At 42.8% G+C, this 18,627-nt stretch overlaps 1 protein-coding gene across 4 annotated transcripts in view; it reads right to left on the reverse strand.

Annotated features, from left to right (window-relative positions):
• Window positions 1-298: 298 nt before the first annotated feature.
• The window catches only part of dnmt3bb.1 (DNA (cytosine-5-)-methyltransferase 3 beta, duplicate b.1), a 129,789-nt gene continuing 111,460 nt past the window's right edge, over window positions 299-18,627 (reverse strand). The window contains exons 18-22 of one of the 4 annotated variants that reach the window (XM_060938054.1): window positions 14,736-14,884; window positions 14,417-14,502; window positions 6,287-6,356; window positions 5,951-6,069; window positions 299-2,486 (exon numbers count right to left, since the gene is read on the reverse strand). In XM_060938054.1, the coding sequence (XP_060794037.1) occupies window positions 2,345-2,486; window positions 5,951-6,069; window positions 6,287-6,356; window positions 14,417-14,502; window positions 14,736-14,884 (566 nt within the window). In that variant the 3' untranslated portion in view covers window positions 299-2,344. The remainder of the gene's footprint in view (window positions 2,487-5,950; window positions 6,070-6,286; window positions 6,357-14,416; window positions 14,503-14,735; window positions 14,885-18,627) is intronic. The other 3 variants (XM_060938051.1, XM_060938052.1, XM_060938053.1) reach the window with 3 other exon arrangements.

Here is an 18,627-nt window from a genome sequence, read left to right on the forward strand (position 1 = left end):
TCAAGCACCACTGTACTTCTTGTTTAGTTGTGTTTCTCCCTGTATCCCTGTGTGTGTGAGTGTTCAAGTGTATTTGTGTGTCTGAAAGAATGTGGTATTAGTTGCTATGCTGTTCTTTCGACAAATATTTTGCATTCTGGCTGGTTGGGTGGAAATGTAGCCTTATCGCACTGGTATCACTGGTGGCTCCTTTAACAATCTTTTGCATGGATGGGATTCTGCATCGTCTTTCCATATAAATAACAGTCAGTGTAAACACTCAGCACATTTTTGTATAGTACAGTAAAGGTCATATCTTCTTTATTGGTGTCAATGCCCCTAACAACACTTTGTTACATATAGTTATGAAAAAAAAAGGTACACAAAAGCATACAAATGAGTACAAAAGTATAAAAATAGTCATGGAGTACTTATCAAAAATGCTCCAAAATGGACTTTGTATAAAATGTACTGTTAATATGTAAGTTTTCAGTGCTAATGTGTTTTTATTTTACCAAATAGCAAGCAAATGACAAACATTTATACATCATATTTAAAGAACAACTACGTAAAATGTTAGGATTTTACAAAAATATTAAAACACTACACTACTTTGTGCTATTTCGCTATCGACCTACATTTAGGGTTATTAGAAGTTTGTAGTTGTCATTTTGTAATGCAAATATAAATGATAAACTTCTATCGTACATGATATACTAAAACAAAGATATTTCAGCATACTGTCTTAAACTGGTTAACATCATATTCAAGCTTCAATTCTGGACAGTAGTCGTTCTGAAGCACGTATATCTAGAGCGAGTATTACTTTCTATTTTAAAGCAATCAAAAAGGCTCCACAGTGTACTGTACTTCAAAAGGCACCGTAAGTTTAAAAACATTTGAAAATTATACTAAAAAAAAAAAAAAAAAGAATGCAAAATGAAGGAGCACAAAAATGCAACCTGTTGTGACAGAGCACCCAATAAAACAAAGAAACAGCAGTAAAGAAACTCAGGTAATTTTTCGTTCAAAATCAGTCCTCATCTTTCAGGAAGACACGTTCATAATACAGTTCCAGTGAAGGTCTCTGTGAAGACCCTAAAAACTAGCTAGGAATGTAAACATATCAAAACAGTACTCTGTGTGTTACTTGTAATTTCTGCATTTTGATTTTTTTTTTTTTAAAGAAGCCCTGGATGTGACGTACTTTTTATACTCATGATATTATTAGTAATGCATTTTAAAATCTAGAATATCAGATCAACTGCTTGTGTAGCAATTGTACATTTGGTTTTATCTTTTAAAGATTTTTCTTCTCTTGAATGTACTCTTATTTGAATTTCTTTGTAGAAAAACAATGTTTGTAAATACATCGGGTGGGCTCATAGCTTAGCTTTTGCACTGATGTACTCATTTCAAGTATTTCTTTGAGTAAAACGACCTATAGTACAAGGAATGCATTACAAATGCTTGCCAAAGGTCATACAGTCACTACACAAACAACAACAACGATGACGACGACGACGAAACATTCTAAAAATGATCAACCTTTCACTTTTTGGGAAAAGTCTAAACTGTAAGGAATCATGTTGTGACTTGAAATAAAGACTCCGTCTGTGTGTTCTGATCTTTGGCATGACTAATTGAATTCTTATTTTTCCCATGATTAAAGACCTTCCTCTCTTATAGTAAACAAGTTTGACATTTTGGCAAATTATCAATGTTTCAGTTCTTTGAAAAGCAACAGAATGTCAAGGGACATTAGATCATACTACATCTTTCTACTAGGAACTAATAAATCGAACTGCAAAAAGATAGTCTAGTCCTTGAAGAATACTTAAAAAAACAAAACAAAACAAAAAAAACAACGTAATGCAGATTTTGATGGCACATACCTCACAGAACAAACATGAGATTTCAGTTACAATTTCACACATCTCCATTAAGTGAGATCATGTTACTCTTCGTCAGAATGTCGGCTTTATCTATGAAGACGAGAGTGTTAAACCGGTCTACCAGTATTTCTGTCCATCAAGATGGAAAAGGCATCATTAAGTGAAACAAGATCCCTGAAAATCAAATACTTGTGTGAATAATGTTATGAGTTTGAACGTAGGACATCAGTTAGTAAAACAGCCTCTTGTCCTACCTTAAGTATGCCTTTAAAAACCATACACCAGACTTGTTGGCTCAAAGCAACAGCATCATCTGCTGGACAAAATCTTGCTTGGGTCTCTAATGAGACAAAAACAACTAAACCTCACAAGTTCCCCTGTGTCTTGTGAAGCCATTTGGTCCTCTGTTGCTGGAGGTATTAAGCCAGTGTGACTTTGGCCTGAGTGGACTGGACACTTTTTTTTGTCTGTTATTCACAGGCAAAGTAGTCCTTCAGAGGGGCAAAGAGATGTCGGATGACTGGCACGCTCCACGATCGACCCAGCAGTTTCTGTCTAGCACCCCGCCCCATGTTGGACACATCTGTGTAATGGACAGGGAACCCAAAAATCCTAAAAGACAAAAGAAGTGAGGAACCGTCAGGGCCTTGTAGGCCTTCAGAGAAGGCCCAAACATATCAGCATTTCAAATGTTATATTTCATTTCATTTCTCATCTCATCTCATTATCTCTAGCCACTTCATCCTGTTCTACAGGGTCGCAGGCAAGCTGGAGCCTATCCCAGCTGACTACGGGCGAAAGGCGGGGTACACCCTGGACAAGTCGCCAGGTCATCACAGGGCTGACACATAGACACAGGCCAAGTTTACATTAGACCGTATCTGTCTCGTTTTCTTCGCGGATGCACTGTCCGTTTACATTAAAACGCCTGGAAACGCCGGGAAACGGGAATCCGCCAGGGTCCACGTATTCAATCCAGATCGTGTCTGGTCCGGTGCTGTGTAAACATTGAGATACGCGGATACGCTGTGCTGAGCTCTAGCTGGCGTCGTCATTGGACAACGTCACTGTGACATCCACCTTCCTGATTCGCTGGCGTTGGTCATGTGACGCGACTGCTGAAAAACGGCGGGGACTTCCGCCTTGTATCACCTTTCATTAAAGAGTATAAAAGTATGAAAATACTGATGCAAATACTGCCCATTGTGTAGTTATGATTGTCTTTAGGCTTGCCATCCTTCCACTTGCAAGTGGTAAGTGACGCGCATGCCCGATATGCACTGAGAGCACACACACAGCGGCTCAGTCCCGAATCACTGCTCGTCCGCTTCACTCGCACGCTCTGTGAGCTGCACAGGGCCGGAGTGCGCACCCTCCAGAGGGCACTCGCTGTTCAGGGCAGAGTGATTTGGAGCGCAGGATGCCTGCGGAGCCGAGCGTATCCATGTATTGGCGTTGCTGTGTGCAGGCGAATCGTGTATTGGTGTTGCTGTGTGCATGTTAATCGTTTTAAAAACGTTAATCTGATGATCCGCTGATACGGTCTAATGTAAACCCCACCACAGACAACCATTCACACTCACACCTACGGTCAATTTAGAGCCACCAATTAACCTAACCTGCATGTCTTTGGACTGTGGGGGAAACCAGAGGAAACCCACGCGGACACGAGGAGAACATGCAAACTCCACACAGAAAGGCCCTCGCCGGCCATGGGGCTCAAACCCAGGACCTTCTTGCTGTGAGGCAACAGCGCTAACCACTACACCACCGTGCCGCCCATATTTCATTTCATTCTTTAATTTAATTTCATTCATTAATTGCTTTCATTCTTTCATAATTTCATTACAAATATTCTCTTCTAATTCAGCCTCATTTTCTGTCAAATTTGCTTCAGAAATGAAAGGGTTACTGTCCTGAAAACATTAAAATAGAGTTATCCGATGAGTTTTTTTGTTTGTTGTCTCTAGGCGGAGAAGAGTTTCAAGCTGGCTCACTCATTGGTTAGGACTTCATTGCCTGGACAGAAGGCCATGGCAGTGTATGTTTATGTAGGAGGTGACAGATGAATTAACCAATCAGATTTTGAGTTATGGTGAGAGGGACCAAAAATCTATCACCATAGGCCTTCTCGAAAGCCAATGCTAGTTTAACCGTGTCGGCGCCATCAGTGCTGCAGTGATGTAACCTTCCAGCCGGTGTAGCGTTCATTAGTAGTGTTAGCGAATGCTAATAAAGCAGTCAAGCTAGTGCTATCGAGAGCAAGTAGCACAAGCTAATGACCGAGAAACTAAGATTTCTGTCTCCAGACTCTTCTTCCATGTACGCTCATCACAATATTTTTCACTCAGACTTAAGTATTCATTTCCTGATGTAAATTACTTAGTGACTTTTAAAACCAACATTGACAACTACACACGGCGGAGCTCCCTGGCAGCCTGACGCTAATCCCTTGCAAAATCCTTTGCCCTGTTGCTTTTTTTGGTGTGTCTGGCTAAGTTTTGGCTGAGCTCAAGTCCCAGCTCTAATAGTAACAGTTCGCTACTGCAATATACTGTACATTATCAGCTAAAATTATCTCAGTTTAAAGGTACATCAAAACTTTTTAAAATTCTTTAGTCAAGCTTGGAGTGATTTCAATCTTTGTGTGATTTTGGATATTTAAGTGTGTGAATAGTAAATAAATGATAAATGCTAACTAATAAACATTCACTAAAATTGCTCTTACTGACACAACCTGGTGAAAATAACAAATAATGCAGCAAATTATCCTTATAACAGAACAATAAACGAGGCGGCATGGTGGTGTAGTGGTTGGCGCCGTCGTCTCACAGCAAGAAGGTCTGGGTTCGAGCCCCGTGGCCGGCGAGGGCCTTTCTGTGCGGAGTTTGCATGTTGTCAGCGTGGGTTTCCTCCGGGTGCTCCGGTTTCCCCCAAAGACATGCAGGTTAGGTGAACTGGTGACTCTAAATTGACCGTAGGTGTGAATGTGAGTGTGAATGGTTGTCTGTGTCTATGTGTCAGCCCTGTGATGACCTGGTGACTTGTCCAGGGTGTACCCCGCCTTTCGCCCGTAGTCAGCTGGGATAGGCTCCAGCTCGCCTGCGACCCTGTAGAACAGGATAAAGCGGCTAGAGATAATGAGATGAGATGATTGATGAACTCCCAATTTTTTTTCAAGTGGGTGAAACTTTTCTCTGAATTTTCATACATGTACATATACACAAAATAAGTCAACCTGCATGTGATTTATCTCATAGTCACCCTGTACCTTACATGGTTTTATAATTAGATTCTTTTAAAGGAGTGTGCAAATTTCTGAGTGCAATTTGTTTCAAACAACTGACTACTCAAGATAGAAATTAGAAATATGGGTCACTGTGGCATACCCTACCTTGGTATGTAATATATAGCTACTTTTGTTCTATCTACAGTCACTGGATATGAGCAACCGCGCGCTCTTATTGGCTACTCTACTACTAGGCTATCAGCTCATACACTGTGAGTAGAGAAAAACTAAATGGCGGCGCGCATCAAGTCAGATATATCACTTTATCAAGTATTTAAAAGAAACAGAAATAGCTAAAAGAATATAGTTTCCCTCCTCCCAATATTTCCTGTTCCACACTCCAGCCCAGTTGGTGGCGCCAAACCATTAAAAAGCCTAAAGAAGAAGAAGAAGAAAATGGTGGGCCGAGGACGAAATAAAAACTTTACTCGAAAACAAAACCCCCCAAAATACAAAAAAGCAAGAAAATATGGAATGAAAGTATTTGATGTCAAGAACATATCTTTTTTTTTCTCAAGAATTATTATTACAGCCTTTTTCACAATTTGCTACTGTCATTTCGCCGGTTTGTTTACATTCTAAGTGTAAATGATTTTGTTTGATGTTTTGTATAAAGTTTTTATTTATCGAATTTGCAAAAAATTTGAAAAATGTTTTTCAAAATCCAGTGAATGCGGATAGAAAACAGTTATTCCACTCAATTTCATCGTATATGGCTTATAGGCTATCAGCGCATATCTGACTCATTTTCATGGAATAACTGTTAATTATCTAAAGTGGTGCTCACCTCTCAAGCTCTGTGCACCACAGAATGTCCTCTTTGCCGTTCATCATGACAGGGAAATGCTGGTCTTTACCTTGCTTGATGGAGTTGGAGCGGGTTGTGATGGTACGCACCTTTCCAAACTTGAGTCACAAGGTGATCAAGTGTTAACTTCACAAAGAGTTTACAAAAGACCAATGTTCATAAACGCACAATTCAAGGTACTAGTTACGAGGCTGGTGAATAATGCAGTGAGTAATCACAGAAGCCAGTGAGGGTTTCGGTAGGTGTTGGCTGTTTGACCATATCTTCAGTATGTTCAGTATAACATTCTGAAAGATGCTGAAAGGGGAAGTTTACCTTGGCAACGCGGCCATGCTCCAGGCAGTCCTGCAGTTCTAGCTTATCCATGCCAGAGGCACAGAGAGGCCTACAACAGAGGAGTTTCTTACAATAAGCTTTACAGTACTTTGCCATGTACATGCTTTAAATACTCTGCTTGGGACAAAATGACTCAGTGTTGAAAATGACCTGTGTTTGTTTAAGAAAAAAAAAGAACGTTGTTTTAAGCTATGGTCACACTACAGCTCGCGATGCTTTGCGATGGGTTATCAATGAAAATGAGGTGTTTTGGTGACGATGCATGGCGATATACAGGCGAGCTAAAAGTTGTGGTCACGCAACAGACGAACACTTGACTATCAGGTATTTGCACGCTTGAGCGGCCATGCTTGCTCACAGCATCCAATCGTGATGGGAAACACCCAGAGCATTTTTTAAGGATTTTCCACTAGGAGACCAACTGGTCTGGGCAATACAATCACAGGCCCCAGATTCCATGTGGCTGCACCGCTGCGGCATATTCTGTGATGCAAATTGCCGCATTACGAATCCTCGTTTCAGCCAGCATAATATCAACATAGTTAATGCAGTGCCAAGTTTTCCTTGTTAAATGTGTACTTACATGGTACTTGGTTAATTAATTGCAACTGATTGAACCAAATGATAAGACATAACTTGGTTTAAAATTTGGTCTCCCAGTGAAGCTGGTTTGGCATTGACTAGGAGACCAAATCTGGCCATTGGGAGACCATTTGGTCTCCCAGTAACTATGTTAAAAAATGCTCTGGAACCACCTGATGCTGATTTGAGCGCAATCAGCACGCGCATATAAGGACGCTGTTTTCACAGAGGCTTTGCAAAGTATTATCATTATCACTGTCACGTTTGGGCTGCACGGTGGTGTAGTGGTTAGCACTGTCGCCTCACAGCAAGAAGGTCCTGGGTTCGAGCCCCGTGGCCGGCGAGGGCCTTTCTGTGCAGAGTTTGCATGTTGTCCGCGTGGGTTTCCTCCGGGTGCCCCGGTTTCCCCCACAGTCCAAAGACATGCAGGTTAGGTTAACTGGTGACTCTCTAAATTGACCGTAGGTGTGAATGTGAGTGTGAATGGTTGTCTATGTGTCAGCCCTGTGATGACCTGGCGACTTGTCCAGGGTGTACCCCGCCTTTCGCCCGTAGTCAGCTGGGATAGGCTCCAGCTTGCCTGCGACCCTGTAGAACAGGATAAAGCGGCTAGAGATAATGAGATGAGATGAGACTGTCACGTTTGTTTCTAGCCATGTTTATGACTCTGGTTAAATACATGGCTTTATGACACTGCCTTTCTGTTTTGCTTTTGTAAGTATCATGCCTGCTAATAAACACTCTTCCTGCACTTGCATCCGTCTACCACTGCATACCTGACAGAATGCTTGCAAAGGCTTGGTGAAAACAATGTCCTTATATGTGCGTGCTGATTATGCTCAAATCAGCATCAGGTGTTTCCCATAACAACTGGGCCCCAAGAGTGTTCACAACATGCTCTGAAGGATCCCCAAGTAAAGGTAAATGCACCCTTCAAGTCTCGGCGAAGGTTAGGCTACGCTGAGCTGCTGTGTTGATGAGGCTCATGCGGGCACCTGAGACATGGAATTGAGATAAATACATCTCAAGAGGCTCGACGAAGGTTCTCTGAGATTCAGGAAGTATTCCCAAATGCATCTGCTGGTATTTGCCGCTTAGTGTGCCAACTAAAACATCGCCACCAAATTTCAATGCATGCAGTGAATTTTTTTGCGACATTTTTGCCACTCATGAGGTGGAGACACACCATAAAACAACTCGTGAAGTTCGGAGAACCTTCGCAATACATCACACGATTGATGGCATTGCTACCAGTTTTTCATCGCCAAGTATTCACAAATCCATTGCGAGCTGTAGTGTGACTAGGGCCTTCGTCCTTATTATATTTGTGCAAACTCTTGTTTGCCTTTAGCAGGATCCCCAAGAGTGAAAAGTTTTTATGTGCCTATTTTAGTACATTTTTGTCAATGTGAATTTTCCCCCATTTGCTCACTTCCTTGCTGAGTACCAATGGCAAAGTAATTAACTCATGACTGTGACTCCATATGGATTTACTATAAAAAAGTCACTGCTGCATCAAACTCATCATCTTTTCCATTCTGGTCTCATGAAGTAGAGGAAACGGTTTCAAAGACACTGCGTATCGTGCTCTAATCTTTTGATTTTTGCTCATCTTGTTCCTGTTAAAATCCACGTCAGAGAAAGTGCATTGAAGCACACTACAAGTGATGGCAGTACTCTTTATTTTCTAAGTTTACCATGAGGGCGGCATGGTGTGGTGTAGTGGTTAGCACTGTCGCCTCATAGCAAGAAGGTCCTGGGTTCGAGCCCCGTGGCCGGCGAGGGCCTTTCTGTGTGGAGTTTGCATGTTCTCCCCGTGTCCGCGTGGGTTTCCTCCGGGTGCTCCGGTTTCCCCCACAGTCCAAAGACATGCAGGTTAGGTTAACTGGTGACTCTAAATTGACCGTAGGTGTGAATGTGAGTGTGAATGGTTGTTTGTCTCTATGTGTCAGCCCTGTGATGATCTGGCAGTTTGTCCAGGGTGTACCCCGCCTCTCGCCCGTAGTCAGCTGGGATAGGCTCCAGCTTTCCTGCGATCCTGTAGAACAGGATAAGCGGCTACAGATGATGAATAGATGTGTGTAGAAGTTAGCGTGTAGCTGCAAGGCCACACAGAGGCAAAAATAACTTGCTTTAAAATCATAGTAAGTTCACAAATTTAGAGCGTGTGAATTGTTGCGCATGTCAGCTTTCCCAACCTCTTGAATATTTCAAGGCATGTTCTTTGTTCTGCCAAGTTCCGATGGAGTTGAGTGATGGGCATGTCATAATTTCTGAGTGGTGAGTGATGAACTAAACCTCCGTGAAGTTGGTGCCCTGTAGGACAATGTTGAAGGAAGCATGAATGAAGGTATTTTGATTTGTTTGGGTACAGTTTGTGCTTCCAAAATAAAAATGTGCATCAGTGAGTGTGTTTACATGCACATAGAGAAAATCGAATTTCTGCCGTTGCTCGACTGAAATCGAAGTTCTAAATGCCATGGAAACACCTTAGCTAGGCTGAAATTGAACCGAACTTGATTTCTCGTAATCGAGCTACACGACCTAGATTATGCGATTTTTGCCGAGCTACTTAGTGCATGTAAACCCTGTCGAGCTACGTAGTCGAGCTTGCCCCGTCGGAAATGTCTACGGATCGAGGCCAGACTAAATATTCACATTTAGTCTGGCTTGCCAGGCTACAAGCAATGCACAAATGAATCAAAATACTTTTTTCCCTGTTCTCTTCATATGGGGTGCCACCTAAAGCCAGCACACAGAAAACCTCGTTTATGATAAGTGCAGAGACGATGCAGCCAAGAGGAAAAGATCATGTGAGGTCCAGACACTGTATGTGTGTATATGAGATATCCATCCATTTCTAGGATGTGAGTTAATTGTTATGCATCTCTCCCAGGTTGTGATCTAAGTCCTATTTGAATTATTATGTCCAGGGTAACCAAAAAATAAATAAAAAATGACAAAAGAAGGGTTGAACGTTGGTCAGATAACCCAGGTCCAACCCTGGTCTTTGGTATGAAAGAGATATTTGTCTCAGGTTGTGGACCAGAGTTCAAACATGTCACTTTGTGTCCAAACCCTTCATTCCTACCAAAAATACTGATGCTGTGAAATATCAATAAATCTATCAATTTATCAGATCTTGCAGAGGAGAATGTGCCCAGGCCAGTCCAAATGGAAGGTCACTGGCCAGCTGTTTGTGCCCTGAGGAGCAGCATAAAGGAGCTCTGTTGACTTAAGACAGGTTTGCCAATTCAGTAAAGGAAGGGATTGTGCAGGACAAGAAGTGCCTTCTTCCATTAAATACCCTTCGACGTGCTATGATACCGCCTGTTGCTGTTGCTTTATTGCAACCCATGTGCTCCGTGGTGAGTCTGAATGAGCCTCACCCACAATACGATACACTATTAAGACTCAGTGACTCTTACTCCTACCATCGCAACACCCTGAGTTATTCTCATCCTCAATAGGAAGTGATAGTAATTCCTGACTGATTTTCGGTCTCAATAAAGTACGGTAGCTGCATGACTATTTGTCCTCCACTAGTACTGAAGGGGGCGGCACGGTGGTGTAGTGATTAGCGCTGTTGCCTCACAACAAGAAGGTTCTGGGTTTGAGCCCAGTGGTCGGACGGGGGCCTTTCTGTGTGGAGTTTGCATGTTCTCCCCGTGTCCGCGTGGGTTTCCTCCGGGTGCTCCGGTTTCCCCCACAGTCCAAAGACATGCAGGTTAGGTTAACTGGTGACTCTAAATTGACCGTAGGTGTGAATGTGAGTGTGAATGGTTGTCTGTGTCTATGTGTCAGCCCTGTGATGACCTGGCGACTTGTCCAGGATGTACCCCGCCTTTCGCCCGTAGTCAGCTGGGATAGGCTCCAGCTTGCTTGCGACCCAGCACAGGATAAGCGGTTATGGATGATGGATGGATGGATAGTACTGAAGGAAAGTGGTCTGGAATTAAACTAAGTGCAAGGAAGTACAAATGAGTGAAATCACCCTTGTAGCCTGCCACTCTGCTGTAGAATCCTAGTTACATACATAGCCTTAATTTATTTTTCTCTTTTTTGTTGTTGTTAATACAGTAATTGTGAATTTTCAGAATAACAGAATAGTCTTTGTGTTACAGTTAGATCAGATTTTCAACCAGGGTGGATCCAATAAAAATTGTGATACATCATTGTAAATTGGGAATATTTTCAAAGTACATGTCCAGATGCAGTGAATAAGGGGATTATGGGATGCTGAATACCGTTTTATGATGAAAACACTAAACTCACACTCACCATTTGGTGAAGGTCTAGATAAATGAAAGTAATTTACATTTTTTTTTTACAAGTGCATCCCTAAAACATCTAAACAGATGTAAATCAGAAAACAGTATCTTTCCCAGTAGTGAACATGTGAAATTTGGTGTACTTCTTAAGAAGCCTTTAGCAACCATTGTACTTTACGTCAGTGTTCTCAACCACTAATGGGCTGTGAAATTTTTTTTCCAAGTTGAAGCTAATTTTTACTCGTAATAGGGTATGATTGTGGGCGGCACGGTGGTGTAGTGGTTAGCGCTGTCGCCTCACAGCAAGGAGGTCCGGGTTCGAGCCCCGTGGCCGGCGAGGGCCTTTCTGTGCGGAGTTTGCATGTTCTCCCTGTGTCCGCGTGGGTTTCCTCCGTGTGCTCCGGTTTCCCCCGCAGTCCAAAGACATGCAGGTTAGGTTAACTGGTGACTCTAAATTGACCGTAGGTGTGAATGTGAGTGTGAATGGTTGTCTGTGTCTATGTGTCAGCCCTGTGATGACCTGGCGACTTGTCCAGGATGTACCCCGCCTTTCACCCGTAGTCAGCTGGGATAGGCTCCAGCTTGCCTGCAACCCTGTACAACAGGATAAAGCGGCTAGAGATGATGAGATGAGATGAGGGTACGAATGCTGGGTTGCATTCAAGGTCACATCCGCCTCATTAAGCTACGGTCACACTACAGCTCACAATGCTTTGCGATGGGTTATCTATGAAAATGAAGCATTTTCGTGGCAATGCATGGCGATATACATGTGAGCTAAAAGTTGTGGTCACACAGCAGGTGAACACTTGACTGTCATGCCTTTGCGCACTTGAGTCTGGCGCTCACGGAGCGCGTTGTGCGCGCTCTTGGGACGCGGTTGTTATGGGAAACGCCTGATTACTGATTTTAGCACAATCAGCACGCGCAGATACAGATGCTGTTTTCATAGAGACTGTGTGAAGTATTATCATTATCACGTTTGTTTCTAGCCATGTTTATAACGCTGTTTAAAATACTCTGCTTTATGATTCTGCTTTCTGTTTTGCTTTCGTTTTTGTAAACGCTAATAAACACGCTTCCTGCGCTTAGATCCGTCTACCACCGTTTATCTTATAGTGTCCTGATCCCTAGATTTTTAACCCAGCTACATATAAAAAGTTGTACGCCTCCATGCTCTTCCAGGTTTTCATCTGTGTGTCCATGTAGAACGATGTCTGCAGCACCAGGAAGTTTGAGATGTCGGGGAACTCAATAGATGGATAAGTTTCCAACTCATAGGAAAAATCCTTCTTTGTTAGCGTGTAAGGATCGAATCCCATTGAGTGGTTTCATATTCACGTCTTGGTTTTAATAACTTGCTTGTTTTCTATACACAAACACGGCAATAAGTTCTTGTGCCAATCGACCAGACTCCACTTTTGGATCATTAATCCCTTTTGACTGAGAATGCCCTGCATGCATGGTTTTATGTTGGCTTCTGGCACGTCCATGCAGCTTTAAATACAATACCTACAATTAAAAACAGTTTGTTTTATTGTATTTATTTAATTCCTGGGCTCCCATCTGTAACAGGGAGTGATGTTGCATCCCATTAAAGGACATGGGACATGAAACATAAATGCACGCTATATCAGTTTCTTTCCATTAAAAATATGAAATAATTGCATCAACAAATACAAAATTATCTATTAAATTCAGCAAAATCGTTATATTCGTGATGATTATATGGCATTTCTGCTCGAGCTCCGATATGCATATTTTACAACCGGAAGAGCCGCTGTCACGTGATCATACGTCACAAAAACTTTCGGGTACAGCACAAGCGGGTAGATGAATATGGAGAAGTGTGAATCGTGATGATGATGAATGCGACAAAATAGTTTTTGTGTCTTGGATGACAAGAAAATTGTTTCGTTTTTAGTGTTTAACATACATTGAACATCATGGTGTATTGCGACCTCCCAGTCAGTCAGACGCGCGGTTACTCCTGTTAGCAATGTAGCTAGGCTCAGCATGGCCAATGGTATTTTTTGGGGCTGTAGTTAGATGCGGCCAAACTCTTCCACGTTTTTCCTGTTTACATAGGTTTATATGACCAGTGACATGAAACAAAGTTCAGTTACACAAATTGAAACGTGGCGATTTTCTATGCTATGGAAAGTCCGCACTATAATGACAGGCGTACTAACACCTTCTGCGCGCTTCGGCAGCGCATTGATACCTTCACTCGGAGTTGTACCATTATTTTTTAGACAGGGCGGACGGACCAGGGCATTCGCCTGCCTGACCGTGCCTGACGAGGAGCGCTCTCGGCCGGCTTGGGAGGCAGACGGCAGCCCCTCCTGGAAGTGTGGTTTTACCATGGGCCTCATGCGGTAAGGATTAGTATTATAATTTTGGGTGTATCAATTATTGATTATCATAATTCTGACTCGTTTCGCCATTTTGAATGTTTTCATCTCGGACTCTGGAAGCATTGTATCTCAATCAATCTCGAAAAATATCAGCAAAAAAAACCTACCTTGCAACGGACTTTAGCTAGATCTATGATGAACTTTCAGTGTATGATACAAAAATAATACTTCTTTCAACAGATCATTAGCCTTTGAGCAGAATTGTTTTTAACTTACCAGGAAGTGTTATCGAGCCGACCGCTTTCAGTTTCATGGGGATTGAATGAACTCTCACTCTCAGAATCATCTGACCCGTCAGAGTAAAGACAAGATCCATGTTCATGTGAATTTCCAGCTATCGGTTCGAATTGATAGGGTCTAACTTCACATCTCTGTGAAACATCGGGAATATCACTGTCGATGGTGTCCATTTCGGTAACCTGTTTACATTAGATACCCAAGCGCTAGCTCCTTGAAAAGTTTTTGTGACGTCACGGGTCACGTGACCGCTTAGCTAATTAACGAATCATTGTTTTACGCTGATGTATAAAAAAGTTGAATAATGTGATGATTTTCACATTTTTGACGCCCTGCAGTGATTTAGATGGCATTTCTTATGTCCTTTATACATAATTATACCCAGAAAAAAATCCATGTCCCATGTCCTTTAATACACTTTACAGTAGATTATTAGATTCTTATAGATTAGATGAGCCAAAATAATTGGGGATCTTTTTTAACGGGCCCCAACTCATTACAAGTATGAATAGGTGGGCCTCAGAGTAGAAAAGGTTGAGAATCCCTGCTTTAAGTGCTTATAGTAAATCAGGTAAATAATAAAGTGTCCAAATGTATATTACCTATTCATTCCTGGCAGGTTGCCCCAGAAATATCGTGCTCTGTGGGCAGCTGACACTTCAATAGCATCAATCATCACTGGATTACACTGGATTACAAACATACAAGCAAGCGCAAACACATTAACATGTTACATACACAAATGCTTTGGTAAAACCACAGCACCTGAATCTAAACATTATTATTCCCTTCTGAAGGGATGGTTTACCATACTGAAATGCGTTTCTACACTCTAGCATCAATTATTAATCAATCACACAGTAATCTCAGTAGATCTGTTTGAGTTTGAGAATCTGGATATCGTTTGGGAGAAACACAAACCTCAAGGAAGCGGGAAATGTCCCGTTTATCATTGACGCCCATTGCAACCACATTCTCAAACATCCAGAAGAAGGGTCGGTCCTCTCCCTCTTTTGGCTTTGCTTCGCTCAGCAGGCGATAGAACTCAAAGAACAGACGGCCAGTCCCTTCTGCAAAAAAGACACACACGGTGTGTTTTATGTGGTGATTTATTAGCAAATAAAAGTGCGAAGCCTTTTAAAACGAAGAAGAATAAACCTTTGTCACATGTACACTAGAGCACAGCGAAACTCCTCCTTTGCATTTAACCCATCTGAACACACACGTGCACACAAATCACCAGTGAGCGCACACACACACACACACACACACACCCAGAGCAGTGGGCAGCCATTCTACAGCACCCAGAGAGCAGTTGGGGGTTTAGGTGCTTTGCTCAAGGGCACTTCAGCCATGATACAGAGGGAGGGGAAAGTGCTGTTCATTCACGCCCTCCACGTTTTTCCTTTGGGCCCAAGGCTGCATCTCTAACCTTTAGGCCATGGCTGCTCCCAAATGTGTCAGAAACAAAAATTATCTCATCTCATCTCATTATCTCTAGCCGCTTTATCCTTCTACAGCAGGGGTGTCAAACCTGATCCATAAAGGGCCGTGTGGCTGCAGGTTTTCATTCCAGCCATGCAGCAGCACACCTGACTTGGCTCATTCAATCAACTGAACTGTCTTCACACAGTCAAATACTTGCAGCCACACCCACCCTTGATTAAAGGGTGGGTGTGTCAGTTGATTGAATAAGCCAAATCAGGGTGCTGCTGCATGGCTGGAATGAAAACCTGCAGCCACACGGCCCTTTATGGATCAGGTTTGACACCCCTGTTCTACAGGGTCGCAGGCAAGCTGGAGCCTATCCCAGCTGACCACAGGCGAAAGGCGGGGTACACCCTGGACAAGTCGCCAGGTCATCACAGGGCTGACACATAGACACAGACAACCATTCACACTCACATTCACACCTACGCTCAATTTAGAGTCACCAGTTAACCTAACCTGCATGTCTTTGGACTGCGGGGGAAACCGGAGCACCCAGAGGAAACCCACGCGGACACGGGGAGAACATGCAAACTCCACACAGAAAGGCCCTCGCCGGCCACGGGGCTCGAACCCGGACCTTCTTGCTGTGAGGCGACAGCGCTAACCACTACACCACCGTGCCGCCCCCAACAAAAATTATAATAAATAATAATAATGTTACGTTTATATAGCGCCTTTCTCAAACTCAAGGTTGCTTTACATAGGTCAGAGAAAACACCAAAAAAAAGAGTTGCTCAAGAGTGGTGAGTTTATGCACTGTTGGAGAAATGTTCATGAAACAGAAAGGTTTTGAGATGAGATTTGAAAAAAGGAAGAGAAGAGTGGTCATGGAGGGGCTGAGGAAGGGAATTCCAGAGCTTGGGGCCCATGGCACTGAAGGACCTGCCACCCAGGGTAGAGAGTCTAGTGCGAGGAACAGCAAGGAGATTATGGCTAGAGGATCTGAGAGAGCGGGATGGAGTATAAGGGGTCAGGAGATCACAGATGTAAGAAGGAGCAAGGTTATGGAGAGCTTTGAAGGTGAGTAGTATGATTTTTATATTTAATTCTGGACAGAAGAGGTGAACAGTGAAGCTGAGAAAGAATGGAGGTGATAGGAGCAGATGGTTTGGCATGGGTGATGAGTCTCGCTGCAGAGTTCTGAATGTATTGTAATCTTTGAAGGGATTTAGTAGGGAGGCCAATGAAAAAGGAATTACAATAATCTAAGCAGGACATAATGAAGGAGTGGACCAACGTTTGAACATCACTAGTGGAAAGAAAGGGGCGAAGGCGGGCGATGTTCTGGAGGTGGAAGAAAGCAGTCTTGGTGAGGGATTTAATGTGGGGATCAATGTTGAGTGAGGGGTCGAGCAATATTCCAAGGTTTCTAACAACAGGTGAAGATTTAACAAGTGCACCGTCGACGTTAAGACTGAAACTGGAGGATCTGGACAATGAAGATTTGGAGCCGATAAGCATGATTTCTGTTTTATTTGTGTTAAGTTTTAGAAAATTATTCTGCATCCACAACTTTAGGTCTGATAGACAGTCATTGAGGGAAACTGGGATGGGGGTCAGTGGGGGAGGATGTAGTGAGATATAATTGGATGTCATCAGCGTAGCAATGGAAGTTAAGACCATGGTTACGAATAATTTGGCCAAGGGGCAGGATGTATATAAGGAAAAGGAGGGGCCCAAGAACAGACCCCTGGGGGACACCATGAGTAATAGGGGACATGGAGGACTTATGTAAACTCAGTGTGACAAACAAAAATTTCTTGTTATGTAAAACCTGAGCATTATGATCAGGTAAGCAGGTAAAGTATAGCTTGATAGATTTTTATTGATATGGCTTTTTTTTTTTTTTTAGGTTTTAGTATGCTATGAACCATGTAATTAAATTTTTGTTTTCAAACGACAGACACTATCTGTGAATGAACGTACACTGCAATTATTTCCCTGAAGCTTCTCTAGACAGAGAGAGTTAGGAAGATGAATAGATATTTAGACAGATAACCAGATAGACATACAGTACCACTCTAAAGTTTGGACACACCTGCTAATTCAATGTTTTTTTCTTTATTTTTATTAATTAAAAGGCACAGCATGTCTTAAAGTAACGATGGATGTCGTTTCTCTTTACTTAGCTGAGCGATTCTTAACATAATATGAATTACTACAGTTGTGGAATAGGGCTATTTACTGTATTTTTATTATTTACTATTTACTGTTTGACCTCAAATGCACTGAAGAAGCCAAGAAATTGGCACAGCTGTGTCAGTAACAGCGCTGAAAACCTGAGTTCGGAGCAGCCTCCAAACATGGCTGCTCTGGACTACACTTCCCAAGCACCACAGAGCCCCTCGTCACCAGAATTCTAACCTCAACACCTGTCTCTAATTTACCGGCAATCACCTTCCCTATACAAGTTCAACTTTCACATTCTGACTTTGCGAAGTATTGTTCTGTGTCCCCATGCCTGATTTTACCGAGCCGTTTGACTATCTGTCTGACTTCCCATTATTGAACTCTGTTTACGCTTATTTCTGACTGATCTCTGATATTCTGTTCGCCGATTGACTGACCCTTGCCCGTCCCTGACTACGTCTCCAGTTTCCCGATTTGGCTTTGTTTACAGTTTGCGACGCACCCGCTCTCCCCTGCGTTTGCATCTGTAATGGGGGCGGCACGGTGGTGTAGTGGTTAGCACGGTCGCCTCACAGCAAGAAGGTTCTGGGTTCGAACCCAGCGGCCGGCGAGGGCCTTTCTGTGTGGAGTTTACATGTTCTCCCCGTGTCTGCGTGGATTTCCTCCGGGTGCTCCAGTTTCCCCCACAGTCCAAAGACATGCAGTTAGGTTAACGTGGGGCGGCCTTGGGCTGAAGTGCCCTTGAGCAAGGTACTTAACCCCTGACTGCTCCCCGGGCGCTCTAGTATGGCTGCCCACTGCTCTGGGTGTGTGTGTGTGCGTGTGTTCACTGCTTCAGATGGGTTAAATGCAGAGGATGAATTTCACTGTGCTTGAAGTGTGCATGTGACAAATAAAGGTTTCTTCTTCGTCTGTAAGTGCCTGCACCCTGACAACCTGTTAATTGAAAAGCATCCCAGGTGACTATTTCATGAAGCTGGTTAAGATAATGCCAATAGTGTGCAAAGCATCATCAAGGTAAATGGTAGCTACTTTGAAGAATCTAACATATGAAAGATATTTTGTTGTTTCCACACTTTTTTGTTTACCACATAATTCCATACATGTTCCATATGTTATTTCATAGTTTTGATGTCTTCAGTATTGTTCTAGGTGGCACGGTGGTGTAGTGGTTAGTGCTGTCGCCTCACAG

This window comes from Neoarius graeffei, chromosome 13 (genome assembly GCF_027579695.1).
Source record: "Neoarius graeffei isolate fNeoGra1 chromosome 13, fNeoGra1.pri, whole genome shotgun sequence".
Lineage (NCBI taxonomy): Eukaryota > Metazoa > Chordata > Actinopteri > Siluriformes > Ariidae > Neoarius > Neoarius graeffei.